This window comes from Larus michahellis, chromosome 24 (assembly GCF_964199755.1).
Source record: "Larus michahellis chromosome 24, bLarMic1.1, whole genome shotgun sequence".
Taxonomy (NCBI): domain Eukaryota; kingdom Metazoa; phylum Chordata; class Aves; order Charadriiformes; family Laridae; genus Larus; species Larus michahellis.
The window spans coordinates 4,062,092-4,079,249 of record NC_133919.1 but is presented as its reverse complement, the minus strand read 5'-3'; the positions used below and the strand labels follow the sequence as shown (position 1 = coordinate 4,079,249).

The 17,158-nt window shown below is 69.2% G+C and overlaps 3 protein-coding genes across 8 annotated transcripts; 1 reads left to right on the top strand and 2 right to left on the bottom strand.

The window, feature by feature from the left end:
• Positions 1–106: 106 nt before the first annotated feature.
• FLAD1 (flavin adenine dinucleotide synthetase 1) lies at positions 107–4,306 on the bottom strand. The gene is given in 9 exon segments (XM_074566320.1): positions 107–216; positions 621–1,398; positions 1,481–1,554; positions 1,949–2,138; positions 2,230–2,328; positions 2,533–2,680; positions 3,189–3,948; positions 4,045–4,195; positions 4,197–4,306. Coding segments are annotated over 8 exon segments (1,662 nt in total). The 5' UTR covers positions 4,301–4,306; the 3' UTR covers positions 107–216; positions 621–1,262.
• A 300-nt stretch (positions 4,307–4,606) lies between these two features.
• CKS1B (CDC28 protein kinase regulatory subunit 1B) lies at positions 4,607–6,491 on the bottom strand. Its single transcript, XM_074566319.1, has 3 exons — positions 6,298–6,491; positions 5,638–5,765; positions 4,607–4,780 (listed from the first exon to the last, which is right to left on the bottom strand). The coding sequence occupies exons 1-3, from the start codon at positions 6,354–6,356 to the stop codon at positions 4,728–4,730; spliced, it is 240 nt and encodes a 79-aa protein (XP_074422420.1). The 5' UTR covers positions 6,357–6,491; the 3' UTR covers positions 4,607–4,727.
• Positions 6,492–6,650: 159 nt separating this feature from the next.
• On the top strand, positions 6,651–16,970 carry SHC1 (SHC adaptor protein 1). Of its 6 annotated transcripts, none has more exons than XM_074566316.1 (13): positions 6,651–6,733; positions 12,553–12,708; positions 12,911–12,981; positions 13,291–13,354; positions 13,624–13,743; positions 14,162–14,215; positions 14,326–14,377; positions 14,561–14,687; positions 14,791–14,959; positions 15,170–15,230; positions 15,355–15,522; positions 15,612–15,874; positions 16,090–16,970. In XM_074566316.1, exons 2-13 carry the CDS (start codon positions 12,556–12,558, stop codon positions 16,216–16,218), a joined length of 1,431 nt encoding a protein of 476 aa, XP_074422417.1. In that variant the 5' UTR covers positions 6,651–6,733; positions 12,553–12,555; the 3' UTR covers positions 16,219–16,970. The 6 variants fall into 6 exon arrangements, with proteins under 6 accessions (XP_074422417.1, XP_074422419.1, XP_074422416.1 ...); XM_074566318.1 differs by lacking the exon at positions 6,651–6,733 and adding an exon at positions 8,639–8,854; XM_074566315.1 differs by lacking the exon at positions 6,651–6,733 and adding an exon at positions 8,710–8,854 and having other exon boundaries at positions 15,358–15,522.
• The last annotated feature ends 188 nt before the right edge of the window (positions 16,971–17,158 follow it).

Here is a 17,158-nt window from a genome sequence, read left to right as displayed (position 1 = left end):
AGGCGACGTGTAGGTGCCCAGGTCCCACCCAGGGTGAGGGGTGGCTGTTTTTTGGGGGGGGGGCTGCGCTCCCAGACACCCCCCACCCCAAACACACCCAGCCAGTCAGGTGCTGCGGAGGTTTATTGGGGTCTCTCATCAGGGGGAGCGCAGGCTGGAGCAGGGTCCCAGCGCTGGGGGTCCGTCAGCTCCCACGGCACGGGGCGACGAGCAGTGCTGGGGAGGGGAGAGAACCACGGGGGGTGAGGACCCCCTCACCGGCACCACGGCTGCACCCCATCACCCCCCAGGAGCACCACGGCCAAGCCCCCATCACCACCCAAGCACCACAGCCGGGCCGTTGTCACCCCCCAGGAGCACCATGGCCAGGCTCCCACTACCCCCCAAGCCCCACCACCCTGTCGCCCCCCAGGAGCACCATCGCCAGGCCCCAAACACCCCCCAAGAGCACCACGGCGGGGCCCCCATCACCCCCCAGGCACCATGGCCAGGCCCTTGTCACCCCCAGGAGCACTACGGCCAGGCCCCACTCACCCCCCCTCCCCCAAGAGCCCCACGGTGGGGCCCCAAACACCCCCCAGGTACCGAGCGGAGCAGGCAGCGGAGGGCAGGGCACTCACCCATGGCACAGGGGCAGGCAGGGGGTGCCGGGGGTCCCGCGGCATCGGGGGGGGTGCTTTCTCTAGTCCAACAACTCACGGATGCACCAGCTGCAGAGCAGGAGGTAGACGCACTCCCGCAGCAGCCGCAGCAGCCAGGAGCCCAGGCGCAGCCCCAGGGAGGTCTCGGCGGGTGCCGGCAGTGCCACCACGCGTGCCATTCGCCTCCGAGTGCCCGGCGGACGGGACGCCGCAGCCCGGTGGAGGCGCATGGCCGAGGGATCAGCAGGGTCTGACAGGGGGAGGCAGCCGCACCAACACACGGATCCCCGGTAAACGCTGGAACAAGCTCCATTCTCTGCGCTTCAAAAGCTTCCACAATAGCGGACACGGGGAGGGGGCACTGCCCGGGGACACTTTTGTTCAGGCAGAGCTGGCCTCAGCCCCGTCCTGCCCCTGCCAGAGCCCCGCGGGGCTCGAAGTGACCAGCACGGCCAAGCGCGAGCGCGATGCAGACCACGGGCTGAGCGCAGCAGGTTTATTCAGCGCTGGCAGGCAGCAGGTTTATTCAGTGTCATCCCCAGCAGTGCCAGGGGTGTCCGTGGGGGAGCCAGCTGCCGGCAGCGTCCCAGCAGAGCCTCTCCGAGTGCGGTCCACGGGCCTTCACTGGCGGGAGGTGCGCTCATCTTCCTCATTTTCCAGCTCGTAGGCAGGCCGGTAGCTCTCCCGGCCCCGGGTGTCAGTGTAGCGCAGCGCTGGGTTCTTCAGCGTGTTGGCCATGCTCCCCAGGGAGGTGTAGCTGCGGAGGGAGAAGGCGGCTGCAAGGCTGCGCCCAGGGGCATCGGCCGTGCCGAGCAGGGAGGGCAGCACCAGACACTCACCCCTTGTCATAGAGGACGCAGTAGGGCACGTAGAGCTTGCGCAGAAAGTCCCAGATGTCCCGGTAGGTCCAGTCCTGCAGGCAGAATTGGGCAGGGATTGCCGCAGAGGCGGGCAGGCTGCCCCCTCGCCCCCAGGGAAGTCAGCCACCCCCCCCTCCAAGAGCACACGGGAGAGCCAGCGGGTCCCCAGAGCACCCTGTCCCTCCCAGCACCTCCCCAAACCCAGGAAAAGCCCCCGGCGGGCAGGAGCGAGCCCTGCCTGACAGCACCGGGCAGCTTGGCTGCAGCGAGGGGCACCCACGACCGCACAACAGGGCAGGAGATGCTCTGAGGAGAGGGGGAATTGGGAGGGAAGCCCTCTGGGATGGGGGTGGATTAGTGCTGGCTTCCAGCCCTGGCATTTAACCTGCCAGACTCAGGCCCCCGTTGGGATGAGCCTCATCCGCCGCGCAGGTGGAGGCCACGTACCAGCAAGGGGTTCACCCGCATGTACGGGGGCCAGTCGGGGTCAGTCATGCACATGGGCGTCAGGGTGCGGGAGTAGGGGTCTGTCCGCCGCGTCCCCATCAGGACAGCCTCCAGCTGCGGCTGCTGCTCCTTCAGGTGGGCCAAGGCCTCCCGGATGGAGCCCTCCACTGTGCAGAGCTGGATCTTGTACCTGGTGCAGGCAGAACAGGCAGCTGCCTGCCGGGCTGCGGGAGACACTGCTCACCCTCCTGCCCGGCAGCCCACCCCCCTCTGCCCCGTACCTCTGGACAGTTGCCTGGATGAACTGCTCCATTTCGGGGAAGGGGGACACGATGCGGATGTAGAGCACCTGCAGCTTCTCCTGCCTCATCGGGTACCGCCTGGGGAGAGACCCGTCGCAGCTGGGATCCAGCAGACAGCAACCGGAGGCAGAGCAGCCCCCCACTCCCTACGAACTGGGCCCCAAGAATCCGCTCTTTTCCCCAGAGCGGGGCAGGGGAAGAGTCCCGGAGCCACAACCGGGGCCCATGGGACTCCCTCACCCCTGCCCCAGGCCAGGCCGGCGGAGCCCCGTGGCCGGGTACCTCTCCACGGCGGCGTGGACGAGGTGCAGCAGGGCCGTGCAGTCCTTGCCCCCGTTGAAGCCCACGCAGAGCTGGGCCAGGCTGTACTGGTCCAAAGCCTCCTCGATGGTCCGCAGTGCTGCTGCCACCTTCTGCCCCAGGGCTGAGCCTGCCGGGAAGGGATGGTCGGCGCCTGCCCGGAGGCCACGTTGCCCCAGTGCTACCCCAGGGCCTGTGGCACCTCGCCCTCCGGGCATGATTTGTCTCCAGACACACCATGGAGACAAGACTTGTCTCCAGACACACACTGCCGGCATCACGGCCTGGAGCCAGGAGCTTGCGCAACCCGGAGTTCTGTGCCACGGATGGGACCGGGTTCCTGCCTGCACTGGGGAACCGCAACACTGCTCCCACTAAGGCACACTGCGCTCTCTGGGACCTGCACTGGCTGGCCCCAGCTGGGGTTATGGGTTGCACTCCCACCTGTGTGGGACGAAGCCCACTGCAGCTGCAGCACCAGTGAAGCTTCAGCACCCCTCAAGCACCCCACCACACCAGAACAGGCACATTCTGCTCCCAGGCCGGTCTTCCCAGTGCCCCGGCCCTGCTGGGCCGCAGGGTCTGCGCAGGAGCAGCGCAGAGGCACCGAGCCGTGTTACAGCAGCGCTTCTGTGTACCTGACTCAGCCAGGCCATAAACCTCCGCAGCCGCTGGCGAGACGCAGTCCGTCACCAACGGCACAACAACGCCCAGTGGCAGCTTTTCCATCAAGAAGCAGTAGGCTTCCTCCAGGTCCTGCTCCGATTCCGAGTCCAGCGTCAGCTTCACACGGTAGTAGTTGCTGGCCCAGTCCGGGTAGGAACCCAAACTGACACGGCCCTGGAAGGTGGCGTCGGCCTGGTCCAGCACAGGCGTGATGAGGATCTCATCGGCCGCCACATAGATGGCACGGGAGTGGAAGCGGGTCTGCTCGCTGCGGAAGAGGTGGGCAAGGCCGTCCAGGGCACGCTCCATCAGCGCCGGGATGCCAGGGAAGATGTAGACGTTGCGCACGCTGACCAGCGGGTACTTGAAGGTGCCGCCCGTGCGCCCGTCGGTGCCGTAGTTGAGGCGGGAGGACTCGGGGACGCGAGCCAGCTTCATCTCGGGGCACTGCGCCTCCGTCTTGCCGAAGAACTTGTGCACCAGGGCCACCAGTTCGGGGTGGGGGGCAACCTTCTCCCCAAAAGCCCTGGCCACCGCCTCGAAGGTGACATCGTCGTGCGTGGGGCCGATGCCCCCCGAGGTCAGCACGTAGGTGAAGCGGGCGGCGAAAGCGGCCACCTCGCTGGCGATGGCCTCCACCTCGTCAGGCACCACGGAGATCCGGGCCACCCTCACGCCCAGGGCCCGCAGCCGCCGGCACATGAAGAAGGAGTTCGTGTCCTGCGTGTGGCCCTGTGGACACGGGGACACGCGTAAGAGAGGGGGGCCTCGGGCCCGCCCGGCCCCGACCCACGCAGCAGGCCCCGGCCCTCCCGCCCCCGCCCGCACCTTGAGGATCTCGTCGCCGATGACGATGATGCCGGCGGTGGCGGGGGAGACCCGGGCCGCCGCGGGGCCGGAGGCCGCCATGCGGCGGACGGCGACGCGCAGGGCCCGGCCTGCTCTCAGCACCCCCCACATCGGCCCGGCCGCCCCGACGGGCCGCGGCACCGCCCCACGCCCTCATTGGCCGGGCTGCGTGCCCGTCAAGAGGCGCTGCCGACGCGGATTGGCCGGGAGGCGGGACCTGCGTGGACGGAACCATCGCAGCGGGCGGGGGCAGGGCCCGCTCCCCCTTCGGTGGCTGTGGGTCCGCCCGGCCGGCAGGGGGCGGGGCCACGTGCCCCTACCAGGAGCTTCGGCTCCTCCCCCCCCCCCCCCCCGCGATGCCCGGAGGCACCGGGACCCCCCCCTCAATCCCCTCCCAGGCACCGGAAGCCCCCCCCAGCCCCGGGGAAGCCCTCCCATGCTCCCGGTCCCCGGGAGCAAACCCACAGTGCCCAGGCAGGATGCTCGCAGGCACCGGGAGCGAGCCCCGGTGCCCACCCCCCCCCGCACGGCACACAACAGCTCCTGAACATCCTTTTATTGAAGCTCAAGGCGGGAAAGGCCCCCCGGTACCGGGGGCAAACCCCCGCCGGGGACGGCGAGGCGGCGGCGGGCGCTGTCCCGGCGGGGCGGGGCCGATCATGTCACTTCTCCGGTTTCTTGGGCCGCGGGCGGCGGAAGAGCAGGATGTGGGGCTCTGGGGGGGGGGGTGCGGAAGATGTGGGGAGGCTCGAGGGGGTACAGGGCGATGTGGGGCTCCGAGGGAGCGGGGGGACACACGGGAGAAAGGGGATGTGGGTCCCCGGGGAGAACATGGGGCTTGGAGGATTACAGGGCTCGGAGGAGGTTCATGGGGAGGTTTGGGGGGATGGAGAGACATGGGGGGGGCCCTAGGAGGGGTGAAGTGGCATGGGGGCTCAGCGGGGTTGGGGCAGGACATGGGGCTCAGGGGGTTGGTGGGGACGACGCAGGGGTGGGGTTTTAGAGGGATGAGGTGGGATGTGGGGCTCGGAAGAGGATGGGGGGCTCCATGGCGGGGACGGGGGGGAAGATGTGGAGCTCAGGGGGACACAGAAGGGGCATGGGGTTCAGGTGGGGGGCATGGCTCGGGGGGGGATGTGGGGTGAGATGTGGGGCTCAGGGGGGAGGATATAGGGCACATGGGGTTGGGAGGCTGCCAGGGGGGATGTGGGGTGGCTGTGGAGGTCCCAGGGAGGCAGGGAGGATCCCGGGGGGGGTCCCAAGGGAGATCCTGGGGGGAAGTGGGGTGGCTGTGGGGGTCCCCAGGGGGGCAGGGAGGATCCCGGGGGGCTGTGGGGTGGCAGGGGGGGTTCCCCGGGGGGATCCCGGGGGGATGGGGGGTTGCTGTAGGGTGGCTGCGGGGGTCCCAGGGGGGGATCCCGGGGGGCTCCTAGGGGGATGGGGGGGTCGCTGTAGGGGTGCCAGGGGGGATCCCAGTGAGATGTGGGGTGGCTGCGGGGGTCCTGGGGGGTCCCGGGGGATCCCGGGCAATGTGGGGTCGCTGGGGGGGTCCCGGTCCCGCCCCCCCCTCACCTGGCTCGTGCACCATGTAGTGCACCCAGCCCTGGCTCTGCTGCACCCCCAGGTTCCGCCACTCAGTCTCGGAGAGCAGGTGGGTGCGGGGCACCAGCCGGGCCAGGTCCTTGGGCAGCACCACGTGCCTGCGGCCCCAACTCAGCCGGGACCGGCACCGGGACCGGCAGCCCCGGCACCCCCCCGGCTGGAGGACCCCCCCCCGCCCCACCACCCCGTGGAGCTGTTAACGGGACCTGCCCCCTACCCCGGTACCGAGACACGCACCCCACCCCGCCTGCCATCCACTGGGGAACCGTTACCGGGATAACCCCGCTCCCACCCCACCGGGGAGCCGTGACTGCCCCCCCTCCTCCAGCGAGCCGTTAATGGCGGCCCCCCCACCCCCCCGGGGAACCGTGAGTGGGACAGGCCACCCCCTAGGGATCCGTTACCGGGACAACCCCCCCACCCAGGAATCCCTTACCGGGACAACCCCCTTCCCGCCCCTCAGGAAGGCGTTACCGGGACACCCCACCCCCCACAGGGAGCCGTTACCGGGACAACCCCCTTCCCAACCCCCAGGGATCCGTTACCAGGACTTCCCAACCCCACTCCCACCTCGCCCAGGAGCCGTTACCGGGACACCCCTCGCCCGGGAGCCGTTAAGGGGACACTCACCGGTACTCGAACTCCTCGTCGTCGTACTTGTCCGAGTAATAGATCTGCTTGTGCGCCATTGCCGCCGGTCCGCCCCCTTCCCGGCAGCCCCCGCGCACCCCTCGCCTCAGCGGGGCCGTTGGCGCCCCCACCCCTCACAGCGCTTTCAAACGCCGCCGCCCCGCGCGCCCATTGGGCCGCGCCGCCGTGCGGGCCGCGCGTCAGGGGGCGGGGCGGGCTCCCATTGGTCGGGGCGGGCGGGGCGGGGCGCGACGGCGGCGCCGCTACCCGCGGGTCGGGCGCGGCTCGCTATTGGCCCGCGCGTCACGTGACGGGGGCGCGGTGAGGCCGCGCTGGAGGGCGTGGGCCGGAAGTGAGTGGCGGCGCGGCGGGGGGAGGGCGGGCGGTGCGGCCGCCGGGACCGGAGGACGAACGGCGCGAGACCCATGGTGCCCCGGTGAGCGCGCGGGCCGGCCCGGGGCGGGGGGGCCGCGCCCGGGGGCCGCGGCGGGGTCGTGCAGCGGCCTAGTGTAGCCCCGTGGGAGCGGCCGGCGCCCCGCGGGGTCCTGGGCTGCCGGGGCGGGCCAGGCCCGGCCCCTCGGCGCCGGTGCTGAGTCCTCCCCGCCCGCCGCCTCTGTCTTCCGTTGAGGCGACTGGGGGTCCTGCCGCAGTCGTCCCCGAGGCCCGGTACTGCTTCCCTCGGTGCTGCGGGGCCTGGCCGCCCTTCCCTGCTGCCCAGCGGGGGGCACGGGCCTGGCCCCCTCCCCGGGGCGGCCCGGCTGGGGCCGGGCTCTGCCAGCCCCTCGGTTGTCTCCAGGTCTTGGGGTGACATCGGTGCCCTGGTTCCCCCGCCTCACTGTGCGTGCCCGGGGCCACTCACTGGGCTCCGGTTTGCATTGCTGCTGCCTCCCCGTGCTCGGGGCCGCGGGAGGGAGACCGGCTCGAGGGACGCTGTCAGGCCTAGGGAAACCCCCAGACTGGCGTCGCCCGCAGCGGGCACAGGGCACCGGCTGGGTTTGGAGGTGTCCTTGGCCTCTGCAGTGCCTGGGCCCTCCTGCACTCCAGTATCCAGCCCTGCCTGCGCTTTCAGGCTTCTGAGGGTGGCAGGGGGCGAGTGGCCGGAGCAGACCTGGCTGTTGTGCCCAGGGCTAGATATTCCCCCTCGCCAGCCTTTGCCTCGCCCCCCCCCGGCAGTGTGGTGTGTCCGTCCATCGCGGGCTATCAATTCTCCGCTTGAATCTCTCCCATGGGGTCACCCCCTTGCTGGGAGACCCCAGACATGGGGTGTGAGGAAGTGTGACCAGGGCCCTGCCCGCTGCAGAGGCCTGTGGCCAAAGGGCAGCTCTTGCGGCGCTTGCCAGGGCCGCCCTGGCCTCGTCCTGTTCCGGGGGGTCAAAGACACTGTCTCTCCCCAGCCGAGCAGGGTCTGAGGATCCACCCGTAGCCCTTTGGTGTGGGAGCACAGTGGCTGGGCTGCCTGTGCCCCCTGGAGCTGTGTGGGGCAGCATCCCCTCAGGGGGGGACACAACCGGGCCCCAAGGAGGCTTCAGTGAGGCTGAGCACCCCGGGTTGGGGTCCCAATCCTCCTTCCCTGTCGCCAGCCTCAGCCCCAGCATCCAAAGGGCCTTGTGGCCACCTTTGCTCGGCAGTGAGTGACCTGGCGTGGTGCTGCTGGGCCCTGCCTGGGGCCAGTCTGCGCCGCTGCGCTTGCCAAACCGAGCCCGTCTTATCTCGCTGCCTCCCGAACTAATTGTGTTAGTGCCCGCCTGGGCTCCGGCGCTGCCTTTGCAGGCCCCAGATAAGGGCACGATTGCTGCAAGGAAGTAAATCATGTTTGCTGCCCTGCGCTGCTCGCCCGGCCTTGACCGCATCGGTGTGGGGGTGGGAGCGGGAAGGGCAGTGGCTCCGGAGCTGCTTTTGCTTCGCTTGCCTTGTTTTCCCCTCGCAGAGCTTCCTGCCCCTCCTGGCTTCCCTCTCGTAGCCTCTTTCCATGACTCCCTTCTTCACTGCGCTCCCGGGAAGGAGGGGACCGCAGACGCGGGGGCTCTGCACGTCCTTTTGCGGCGAGGTGCCAGCTGAGGGGGTGGCAGGAGGGGGCAGCTCTGCCCCCCTGGGCTGCCTCTGCTCTCCCCCCAGCCTTGCGTGTGGCCTCTCAGCACTGGTTTTGGGGCCAGGCAGGGATCGGCTCTGACGCTTGTCTCAGGTCACAGAGTGACCCTCAGCCCCCAACGCCGTTTGGTGAGGCCTGAGCAGAGCCAGGCTCAGTCTCACGTTCCTGCCCCAGCGCATCCCAGCTCCATCCTCCCTCGGATGGGAAGCAGGAGGCTTCCCTGGCTCTTGCGCCTAATGCGTCGGCAGTACATTGTGCTGCTGCTACGGCCCCGTCTGCCTGCAGTCAGCGAAGAAGAGCAGGGTCTGCCTCTTGGTGCCAGGGCCACCGCCTCGGTGGGCCGGGGCAGGGCTGGCTAACTCCCTGTTTGTCCCCGAACCGCAGGTCGGAGTGCCAGACGAGAGGGGCTGTGCGTTTCTGTTCCCTGCCCGGGGCCTGCCCTGCCCTCCGCCAGCGATGGAGTATGTGGTAAGGATTCGGTGGAGGGCTAAGTGGCTTCGGTGGTGGATCCTGCCTCCCCGCTCTCCCCGCTGGCAGGGCCCCGGCCTCCTCCCCAGGTCTCCACTGGCATCTCCAGGCCCCTCTTCTGAGCAGCAGAGAGGTTGCACACAGGAATGTGTAGATGCTGTCAAGATGTTTGGGGGAAAAAACAGCTGTTGGTTAGATTTGAGTGTTTTTCTTTGCTTCCCCCCTGCCCTGGAGGCTTGGGGGCGGCTCCACTGCAGCTGCTGTGGGACCGAGGGGGTCTCCTGCCCCGGACCAGGCGTGTGTACGTGCGGCAGCGTCCGGCTGCCTGCTCGGTTTCTTGCCAAACCACTGGCGTGTTCCAGGTCTCTGACTCAGCTCCCAGTTTGTGTTTCCTGGGAGGATGTCAGGCGCTGGCCTGGTAGCAGGGCCCCAAGCGTCCCCTCTCCGCTCCTCTTCCTCGCCCCGGGCTGTATGTGAAGTCCCAGCCCCAGGCGCCCAAAAGAAGCCCGCGTCCCTCTGCCTCTCCCGCACGCAGGGAGGATCCGGCGGATCCGGCACCTCTCCTTGCTGCTGGGGCGCGGGGAGCGGCTGGGCCGGGAGGAGCTCCTCGGGGGCGGTTGTTCTGGCTGCTCCGCTCGTCCTCCGCTGCAGGGGCAGGAGCTCGCTGCCGCCTGTCTGCCTGCTGGATCGGGCTCAAGGGCTGCCTGTTCAGGCAGGGCTGTTCTGCGGCTCTGCAAGTGTCTCAGTTTGCCTTCTGCACTCCGAGCCCCCTGGGAAGGAGTCTCGGATACTCTGGGGGGGGGCTCTGGGGTTGGGGGGGCTGCAATGGTGGCACCTCTGGTCTCTGAGAACTGGGAGTGACGATATGTCTTGTCCCCAGCTGGTGCAGGCTGGTGAGGTGATGTGGGCTGGCTGGCCTCAGAGGATTCTGATAAAATCAGAAATTATTCCATCTTATAAAAGCAGAGGTCTGTGTGAGCAGGACGCTGCGGCTCCTGGGGCGCGCCAGCCCCTCGGTGCGTGTCGGGGATGGCTGCTCCGAGCCCTGTCGCCTGTCTGGGTGACAGCCAGGACCTGGGGTGGTGGGAAGAGGCCGAGGAGACCCCCCTGCCCCTGCTCAGTTCCCTCCTGCTCTTACCCCGGCAGGGGCCTGGGGAAGCGTCGGGGCTCATGGAGCCCGTGCTTCCATGCCAGGGGACCCGCAGCCCCATGTCGGCCAGCCGGCCGGGCCCTCATGGGCAAACCCCACTGCCCCGCGCCCCTTCGACGCCGCCCAGCTGGGCTCCCCCCGGCAGCTGGGGGCTGCGGCTGGCCCCTCGCCGGGCTGGCGGCTTCCTGGCTCCCTGGCCCCGGGCTTCCTGCTTTTCTTTAGAGCAGCGGCACTGCCGGCCACGGGAAGGTCACAGCGCCGAGCGGCCGGGGGCCCCCGGCGGGGACGAGAGCTTCACGGGACGGCTGGTGTGGGCTCTCTGCGCCTGTGGGATCACCGCCGCCGCCGCTGCCGTCGTCGGCTGAGGTGGGGGCTGATGCTCGCGGAGGCGGTGTGTGCGGCCGAGGCGATGCGCCGGTGCCGGGAGGAGGCGGGTGACGGACCCGCTGTTGTGAGCCACAGCCCCTCGCGCCGTGCAAGAGGCTATTTCCAGCTCCGTCCTGGCTTCCATTTCCCTGTCCCTGTGGCAGCGTGCCAGCAGTTGGGAAGCAGGGCAGGCAGCCGCCCGTGCTGAGCAGTGCCCTGCGGCGGGTCCAAGCAGGGAGAGCATTTCCCTTGGGCTGGATTTACCCAGTTTTGGCATGGTGGCTGGTTTTGCGGAGGGCCTGGTGGCCAGGAAGGCCCTGGCCCATGGTGGGTCAGAGGGGTTGGGTGCCGTGGGGCTGCCCAAAACCCCTACTTCAACCCACGGGAAGTGGATGGTGGGGGGGAGAGCTTTTGCCTCCCGTGGAGGCTGGTGCGGATGAGGCCATGGAGAGTGGCGTGGGTGCGGGCGGTGCGGTGCGGTGGGTCTGGCCTGCAGTCCCGCTGGCGTGCCAGTGTGTCGAGGACGGGAGAGTGGGGGAGACTTGCCCCTGACACCCCCAACCTGCCTGCGGGGGCTCTGCCAGGCTCCCTGAGGCCGAGGTTCGCCCCCCGGCGTGCTCTCGCCGCATGCTCCCGCTAGCTCCGCCTGTGACCTTGATTTTTTCTGCTCCAGATCCGCGCTGGGTCCCCACCCCTCGCTGGGAGCCCCTCCTGCGCTGCGCCCCAGCCCGCACGCAGCCCCCGCCGCGGGCAGAGCCTGCCCCGCCGCCCGTGAGTCAGCACGGCCCTTCCCGGTAGCGGCAGCCCCTTCTGCTCCTTCTCCCGGGAGGAGCCGCCGCTCAGCGCCATCCGGGATGCGGGAAGCAGCAGCAATTAGCAGCAGCCGCTTCTCCTGCCGGCTCCTCGCTGCAGCCGGGAGCCTGCGCTGAGCCCTCCTTCGCCCCGCAGACAACCCACCTGTATCCCGCTCCCGGGCATCCTCCTCTTCCTCCGGGCGAGATCCGCACCCAGAGCCGCTCTCTCAAAGGACTGGATGTCTCTGCATCCCAGGCAGCTGCGAGTGCTGGCGGCATCTCAGCATCGCGGCCCCCCCAGCTTTGGGCGCCGCTCCCCCCGGCAGAGCCCGGGGAGCCAACGGCGGCTGCCCACCGCCGGCACGTGGGCTGCGTAGCACTGGCGGCCACAGAAGGACCTTGTTCGCTCCTGGACGGTGCTTGGAGCAGGGCTGGGCTGGGCTTGGATGCGCTCTGTGGCTGCCTTGTCTCCGGGCTTTAAATATTCATGCTTTTGATTTCCTCCTAGCGGCAGCGGGGCAGCGCAGGGGCTGGAGCGGAGGGCAGCCGTGCCGGACCCGGCCGTGGGGCTTGAGGACCTCCAGGCTGGGGGTCGAGCGCGCTGAGCCCCCGTCCCCGCACCGGCAGCTCCCCGGGGCGTAGCCGCAGCCCCGTTTCCTCCCCACCGCGGCGGGAGCAGGGGGTCGCTCTCTGTCTGCCCGGATCTGCACATCCTTGCTGACGCCGATCGGGATCGATCGGCTGCGACGGCACGGAGCCGGGCAGCCCCCGGACCTGCTGCCTGGCGTCCCGGGGCCGGCTCTCCCTGCCAGCCATGCCGGGCAGGCACGGGCCTGGCACGGAACTTGGCCGAGGCTTGTGCTTGGGGGGGGTTTCCCGGCGGCTGCAGGCGCTCGGATTCTCCATGGGGCCCCCGTGAGACCCGGCCGGCTGCCTCCACCCCGGAGCTGTGCGGGCCGGGCCGGCCCCGGCCCTTCTCGCCTCTCTCCGGCATGGATCTCCTGCAGAAGAGCAAATACAGCCACCTGCGGAACGAGTCCGTCTCCTCCCTGGAGGAGGTGGTGGGGGGCCTGGGGGTCCCGGCCTCCCCGGTGGAGTCCCTCGCAGGCACCCAGTCTCTGCCTGGCTCCCTGTCCTCCTCCTCCCTCGGCCCCGCGGCGCCTCTCGGGGAGCTCTCCCCCGAGTCGGAGGACAGCCCCACCACCCTCTGCTCCTTCTTCCCCAAAATGGCCAACCTGAAGCTCTCGAACCCCGCCAACCTGCTCAGCCTGCGGGGCTCCTCGGCTGGCGGCAGCCCGGGGGACCCCGGCCCTGCCGGGACGATGGCATCAGCGCCGGGGGGAGCTGCCGGCTCCGATTCAGCAGGACCTGTCACTGTCTGTTCCCAGGATATGAACAAGGGAGGGAAGAAGACGCGGGTGGAAGGTGGCCAGCTGGGGGGTGACGAATGGACCCGCCACGGCAGCTTCGTCAATAAGCCCACCCGTGGCTGGCTGCACCCCGATGACAAGGTCATGGGCCCCGGGGTCTCCTACCACGTCCGGGTGAGTGCTGGGGACTTGGGGGTGGGGTCACGGTGGGGATTTGGGGACCTCCTGGCATGCTCCTTGGGGGTGGCAGGTGGGCACTGGGATTCCTGGAGAGGTCGCTGCTGTGGAGCTGGGGGGCTCAGGGCCCCGGCCCCCTCCTCAGCGGGGTGGGGAGCAAACCCTGGGGCCAGCCGGGCTGACCCTGCTCTCTCCCCAGTACATGGGCTGCGTGGAGGTCCTCCAGTCCATGAGGGCTTTGGATTTCAACACCAGGACCCAGGTCACCAGGTGAGCTCTGCCCCTCCCCAGGGGCTGCTGCTTTTTGGGGTGGGGGTCCGAGCCCCACACAAGCCCCTGGTGGCACATGGGGCTTGTGGTGGTGGTGGTGGGGGGGGGGCGGTGTCAGGCTGCCTGCAGCCCCTTCAAACGTTAATGCCAGCGCGCTTGCCCCGCTTGAAGATCCTCCAGCTGGCGCTGCCCGAGGGCTTCCTGTTTGTCACCCTGTCCCTTCTGCGCTGGTCCCCGCGTCCTCGGTGCCGTTGTTGGGGGGTGACGGGGGAACGGGGTGGGACTGACGTGGCACTGTGCTCCCCGCAGGGAGGCCATTGGGCTGGTGTGCGAGGCCGTGCCCGGTGCCAAGGGAGCCGTGCGGAGGAGGAAGGTGAGGCCGGGCTGGGGAGCTGCCGGGGGGGGAGTGTGCTGGGCACGGGGCCGAGGGCCGGACTCCAGCCCAGCTGGCCATGCCCGGGCTGGGCAGCCTGGGACGCTGATGTCCGCACCGCAGCTCGGGCCAGCGGAGCTCGGCGGGAGCGCTGGGGAGGACGAGGGGCTCGTCTCCGCTGTGGAGGGCAGCAGGACGTGCCCCGTCCCCCCGCAGCCGGGCTGTGTCTGGCCCGAGGACCACCTTCCCCATGCTGCTGTTGCCCCTAGCCCTGCGGCCGCTCCCTGAACTCCATCCTGGGCAAGAGCAACCTGAAGTTCGCCGGCATGCCCATCACCCTGACCATCTCCACCAGCAGCCTCAACCTCATGGCTTCTGACTGCAAGCAGGTGAGAGCGGGGAGCCGGGGGGGATGGCTTCAGACGAGCAGGAATCCTCGTGTCACCCCACCTTTGGGCCCTGCTGGGGCAAGGGATGTCCCCAGCCTTCCTCGGGGATGTCTGGGTGGGCTACGTGACCTGCTGAGTGCCCACCTGCCCGTGGTCCCCGGGGCTGAAGGAGTCGGAGCAACATCCCGCATGCTTTGCAGGATCCGTCCTGGGGAGTGCGAGACCCAGGTCTCCTGGTTTTGACCCCACTCTCAGTGGCCCCGCTGGTGTCCCAGCCCTTTGCCCGGTGGCCTGTGACTCATAACCAAGGCTCCAGGGTCTTGTAAGCCCCCATCATGGGCCAGCCCCGGGAGGAATGTGGCAAGCAGGAGGTGCCGAGGAGCTCCTGGCTGCGCCCAACAAACTCTCTGCCTTGCAGATCATTGCCAACCACCACATGCAGTCCATCTCCTTCGCTTCCGGAGGAGACCCGGTGAGTACACGGTGTCCCTGTCCACGTCTGCCTTGCCCCGTGCTCGCCATCGGTGCCCCTCCTGCCCCCTCCCCGGCAGCCTCCTCTCATCGCCAGTGTCTCGCCCGCAGGACACAGCCGAGTACGTCGCTTACGTTGCCAAAGACCCCGTCAATCAGAGAGGTGAGGATGCGGCCGAGGGTCCTAAGTGCCAGAGCCCCGTTTCATGGGTGTTTAGGCGCAGCTCAGCGGGGTGGGGAGGGACTGGAGCCCCCCGAAGGGAAGCTCTGGGGTGCACAGGGCAGGCTGGAGGGGTGGGGAGCTTAACCTTGGTTCCCCGTTGCTATCCCGCCATTCCCTCCCCAGCCTGCCATATCCTGGAGTGCCCCGAGGGCTTGGCGCAGGACGTGATCAGCACCATTGGGCAGGCCTTCGAGCTGCGGTTCAAGCAGTACCTGAAGAACCCCCCCAAGCTGGTGACACCCCACGACAGGTAAGGGAAGGAGGAAGATGGGAAGGTGTCCCAGATTGGTTTTGGAGTGGGGACGCAGCCCTGGCTGCTGGCGGTTGCTCACCTTTGCCGTGTCCCCCTCCAGGATGGCGGGCTTTGATGGCTCTGCCTGGGATGAGGAAGAGGAGGAACCGGCCCCGGATCACCAGTACTACAACGACTTCCCCGGCAAGGAGCCTCCCATCGGGGGGGTTGTGGACATGCGGCTGCGGGATGGGGCTGCTCAGACCCCCAATCACTTGGGGGCCACACTGGTAAGGCTCCTGGGCACGTCCTCACGGGGAGGCTCCACAATACAAGGGAGGTGCAGGGACCCCGACCGCGCCACGGGCTCTTTGTTCAGGGTTCTTCCATCACGAGAGCGGTGGCACGTGTCTCCCCAGCACCTCCAGCAGCCCGGGGTGTGGGGAGTGGGAAAGGATGGGGAGCACAGCGGGGGGCTCATCACCCACATCTCCCTGCAGCCCGTCGGCCAGACGTCTGGCGGGGACTACGACCCTCGGAAGCAGCACGCTCCTGCCCAAGGTAACGTGACGGATGTGACCAGTCCCGCTCTGCTTTCCTTGGGGTCCCCAAGTGCTCCGACAGCCGGCACTGGTGTTGGGGCCAAGGCAGGCTGGAACCCAGCTGACCACAGTCCTCTTGGCAGCAGGGAGAGAGAAATACCCGGCTCCGGCAGGTGCCTCTGGCCGCACGGACCTGTTCGATGACCCGTCATACGTCAACGTGCAGAACATGGACAAGACACGCCAAGCCTCGGCCGCTGCCGCCCCTGCGACAGCCAACGGCAGCACCCAGAGAGACCTCTTCGACATGAGTGAGTGGGACGGTGGCCGGGGCCGTGCCTGCGCTGGGGGGGTGGCTGTGAGGTTGGTCACGGACCCCCTCGCTCCTCTCTCCCTGCAGAACCCTTCGAAGATGCCCTGCGTGTCCCCCCGTCTGTGCCCGTGGGGCTGCCCCCCGCCCAGGTGGTGGCCTCCATGGAGGAGCAGCTGCGACGGGAGCCCTGGTACCACGGGAAGATGAACCGCAAGGAGGCCGAGAAGCTGCTGAAGGTGAACGGAGACTTCTTGGTGCGGGAGAGCACCACCACCCCAGGCCAGTACGTGCTGACCGGCTTGCAGGGCGGGCAGCCCAAGCATCTGCTCCTCGTCGACCCCGAGGGAGTGGTGAGTCTGCGTAGCACCGGGGACGGGGGTTTGATGGGGGGGTCACAAGAGCCACCAGGGCACGGGGCTTCCCCGCTGCTCCTCTGGGCTGGTTCGGGGGCAGAGAGGGCACGGGCGGGAGCACGGGGAGCTCCCCCCAGGTCGGTGCCCAGCTCGTGGAGGCTGGTGGCACTGTCAGCCTCCTGAGTGTCCCTTTCGTGTCCCCCCCCCTCCAGGTGCGGACGAAAGACCACCGCTTCGAGAGCGTCAGCCACCTCATCAGCTACCACATGGACAATCACCTGCCCATCATCTCGGCCGGCAGCGAGATGTGCCTGCAGCAGCCGGTGGAGAGGAGACTGTGAGCGCCCCAGGGGCCCCCCCGGCCCCGCTCCCTGCCCCAGGGAGCCCTCGGACTCTCAGCCGGCTGCTCTGCCCGGGACTGAGCGTGGACTTGGCTGGGGTCCGTCCCCTTCTGCCCCAAGGAGCTGGTGGCAGCTGAGGGGGGGCTGCCTGCGGGGCGGGGGGGCTGCTCTTGCCAAAGTCCCCCTGTCACCCCCCTGGCTCCAGCCTTTGCACAGCAGCTCTACCAAAGCCTGGTGTGGGCAGGGGCTGCCAGAGCTGAGCCCCCCCGCCCCCGAGCGTGGTGGTGGTGGTGGGGGGGGAATGGACAGACGGACACCCCGGCCTTGTCCCCTGCCCACTGGCCCCCGTGGGGGGCCGCAGGGGGCCGCGCTCCCCTGAGCGCCCGCTGTACCGATCACTTGACGTGTTACTCTGTGCCTTACCCCGCGGGTCCCGCGCTCCTATGCAATGCCGGGGGGGCCGGGGCAGACCCCCCCGCACCCCCATCCCCGGCCGTGCCCTCTCCCGGGACGTGCCGCTCCTCTGCACCCCCTCCCTACCCCCCCCCACCGGGGTTCGGCGGGGCCCGGCCGGCTCCGGTAGCCCCGGGGCGGGGGGGCGGCGGGAGGGTCCCCCCCGCATGCACGGTGTATTTCCCCCCACCCCCACCCCGAGCCAAAGCGCAGCCCCGGCTCCCCCCCCCCCGCCCGCCCCCCGGGGCCCTGCGATACCAAAGGAACCGGCGGTTAGTATTAAAGTTGGTATTTCTCTATTTTTCTCTATTCTCACACCGTTCGGTTGGGGGCGCGAGCACCCGGGAACGGCCCCTCCCGCCCCGGGGCGGTGTCGGTGTCCCCTCCATCGACACATGGTTCCTTCCACCACCATCCCCCCCCCCGGCCTTGCGAATGGTCCGTCCCGCTCCTTCCGCCCCCCACCGCGGGCGCTGCAAATGGTCCG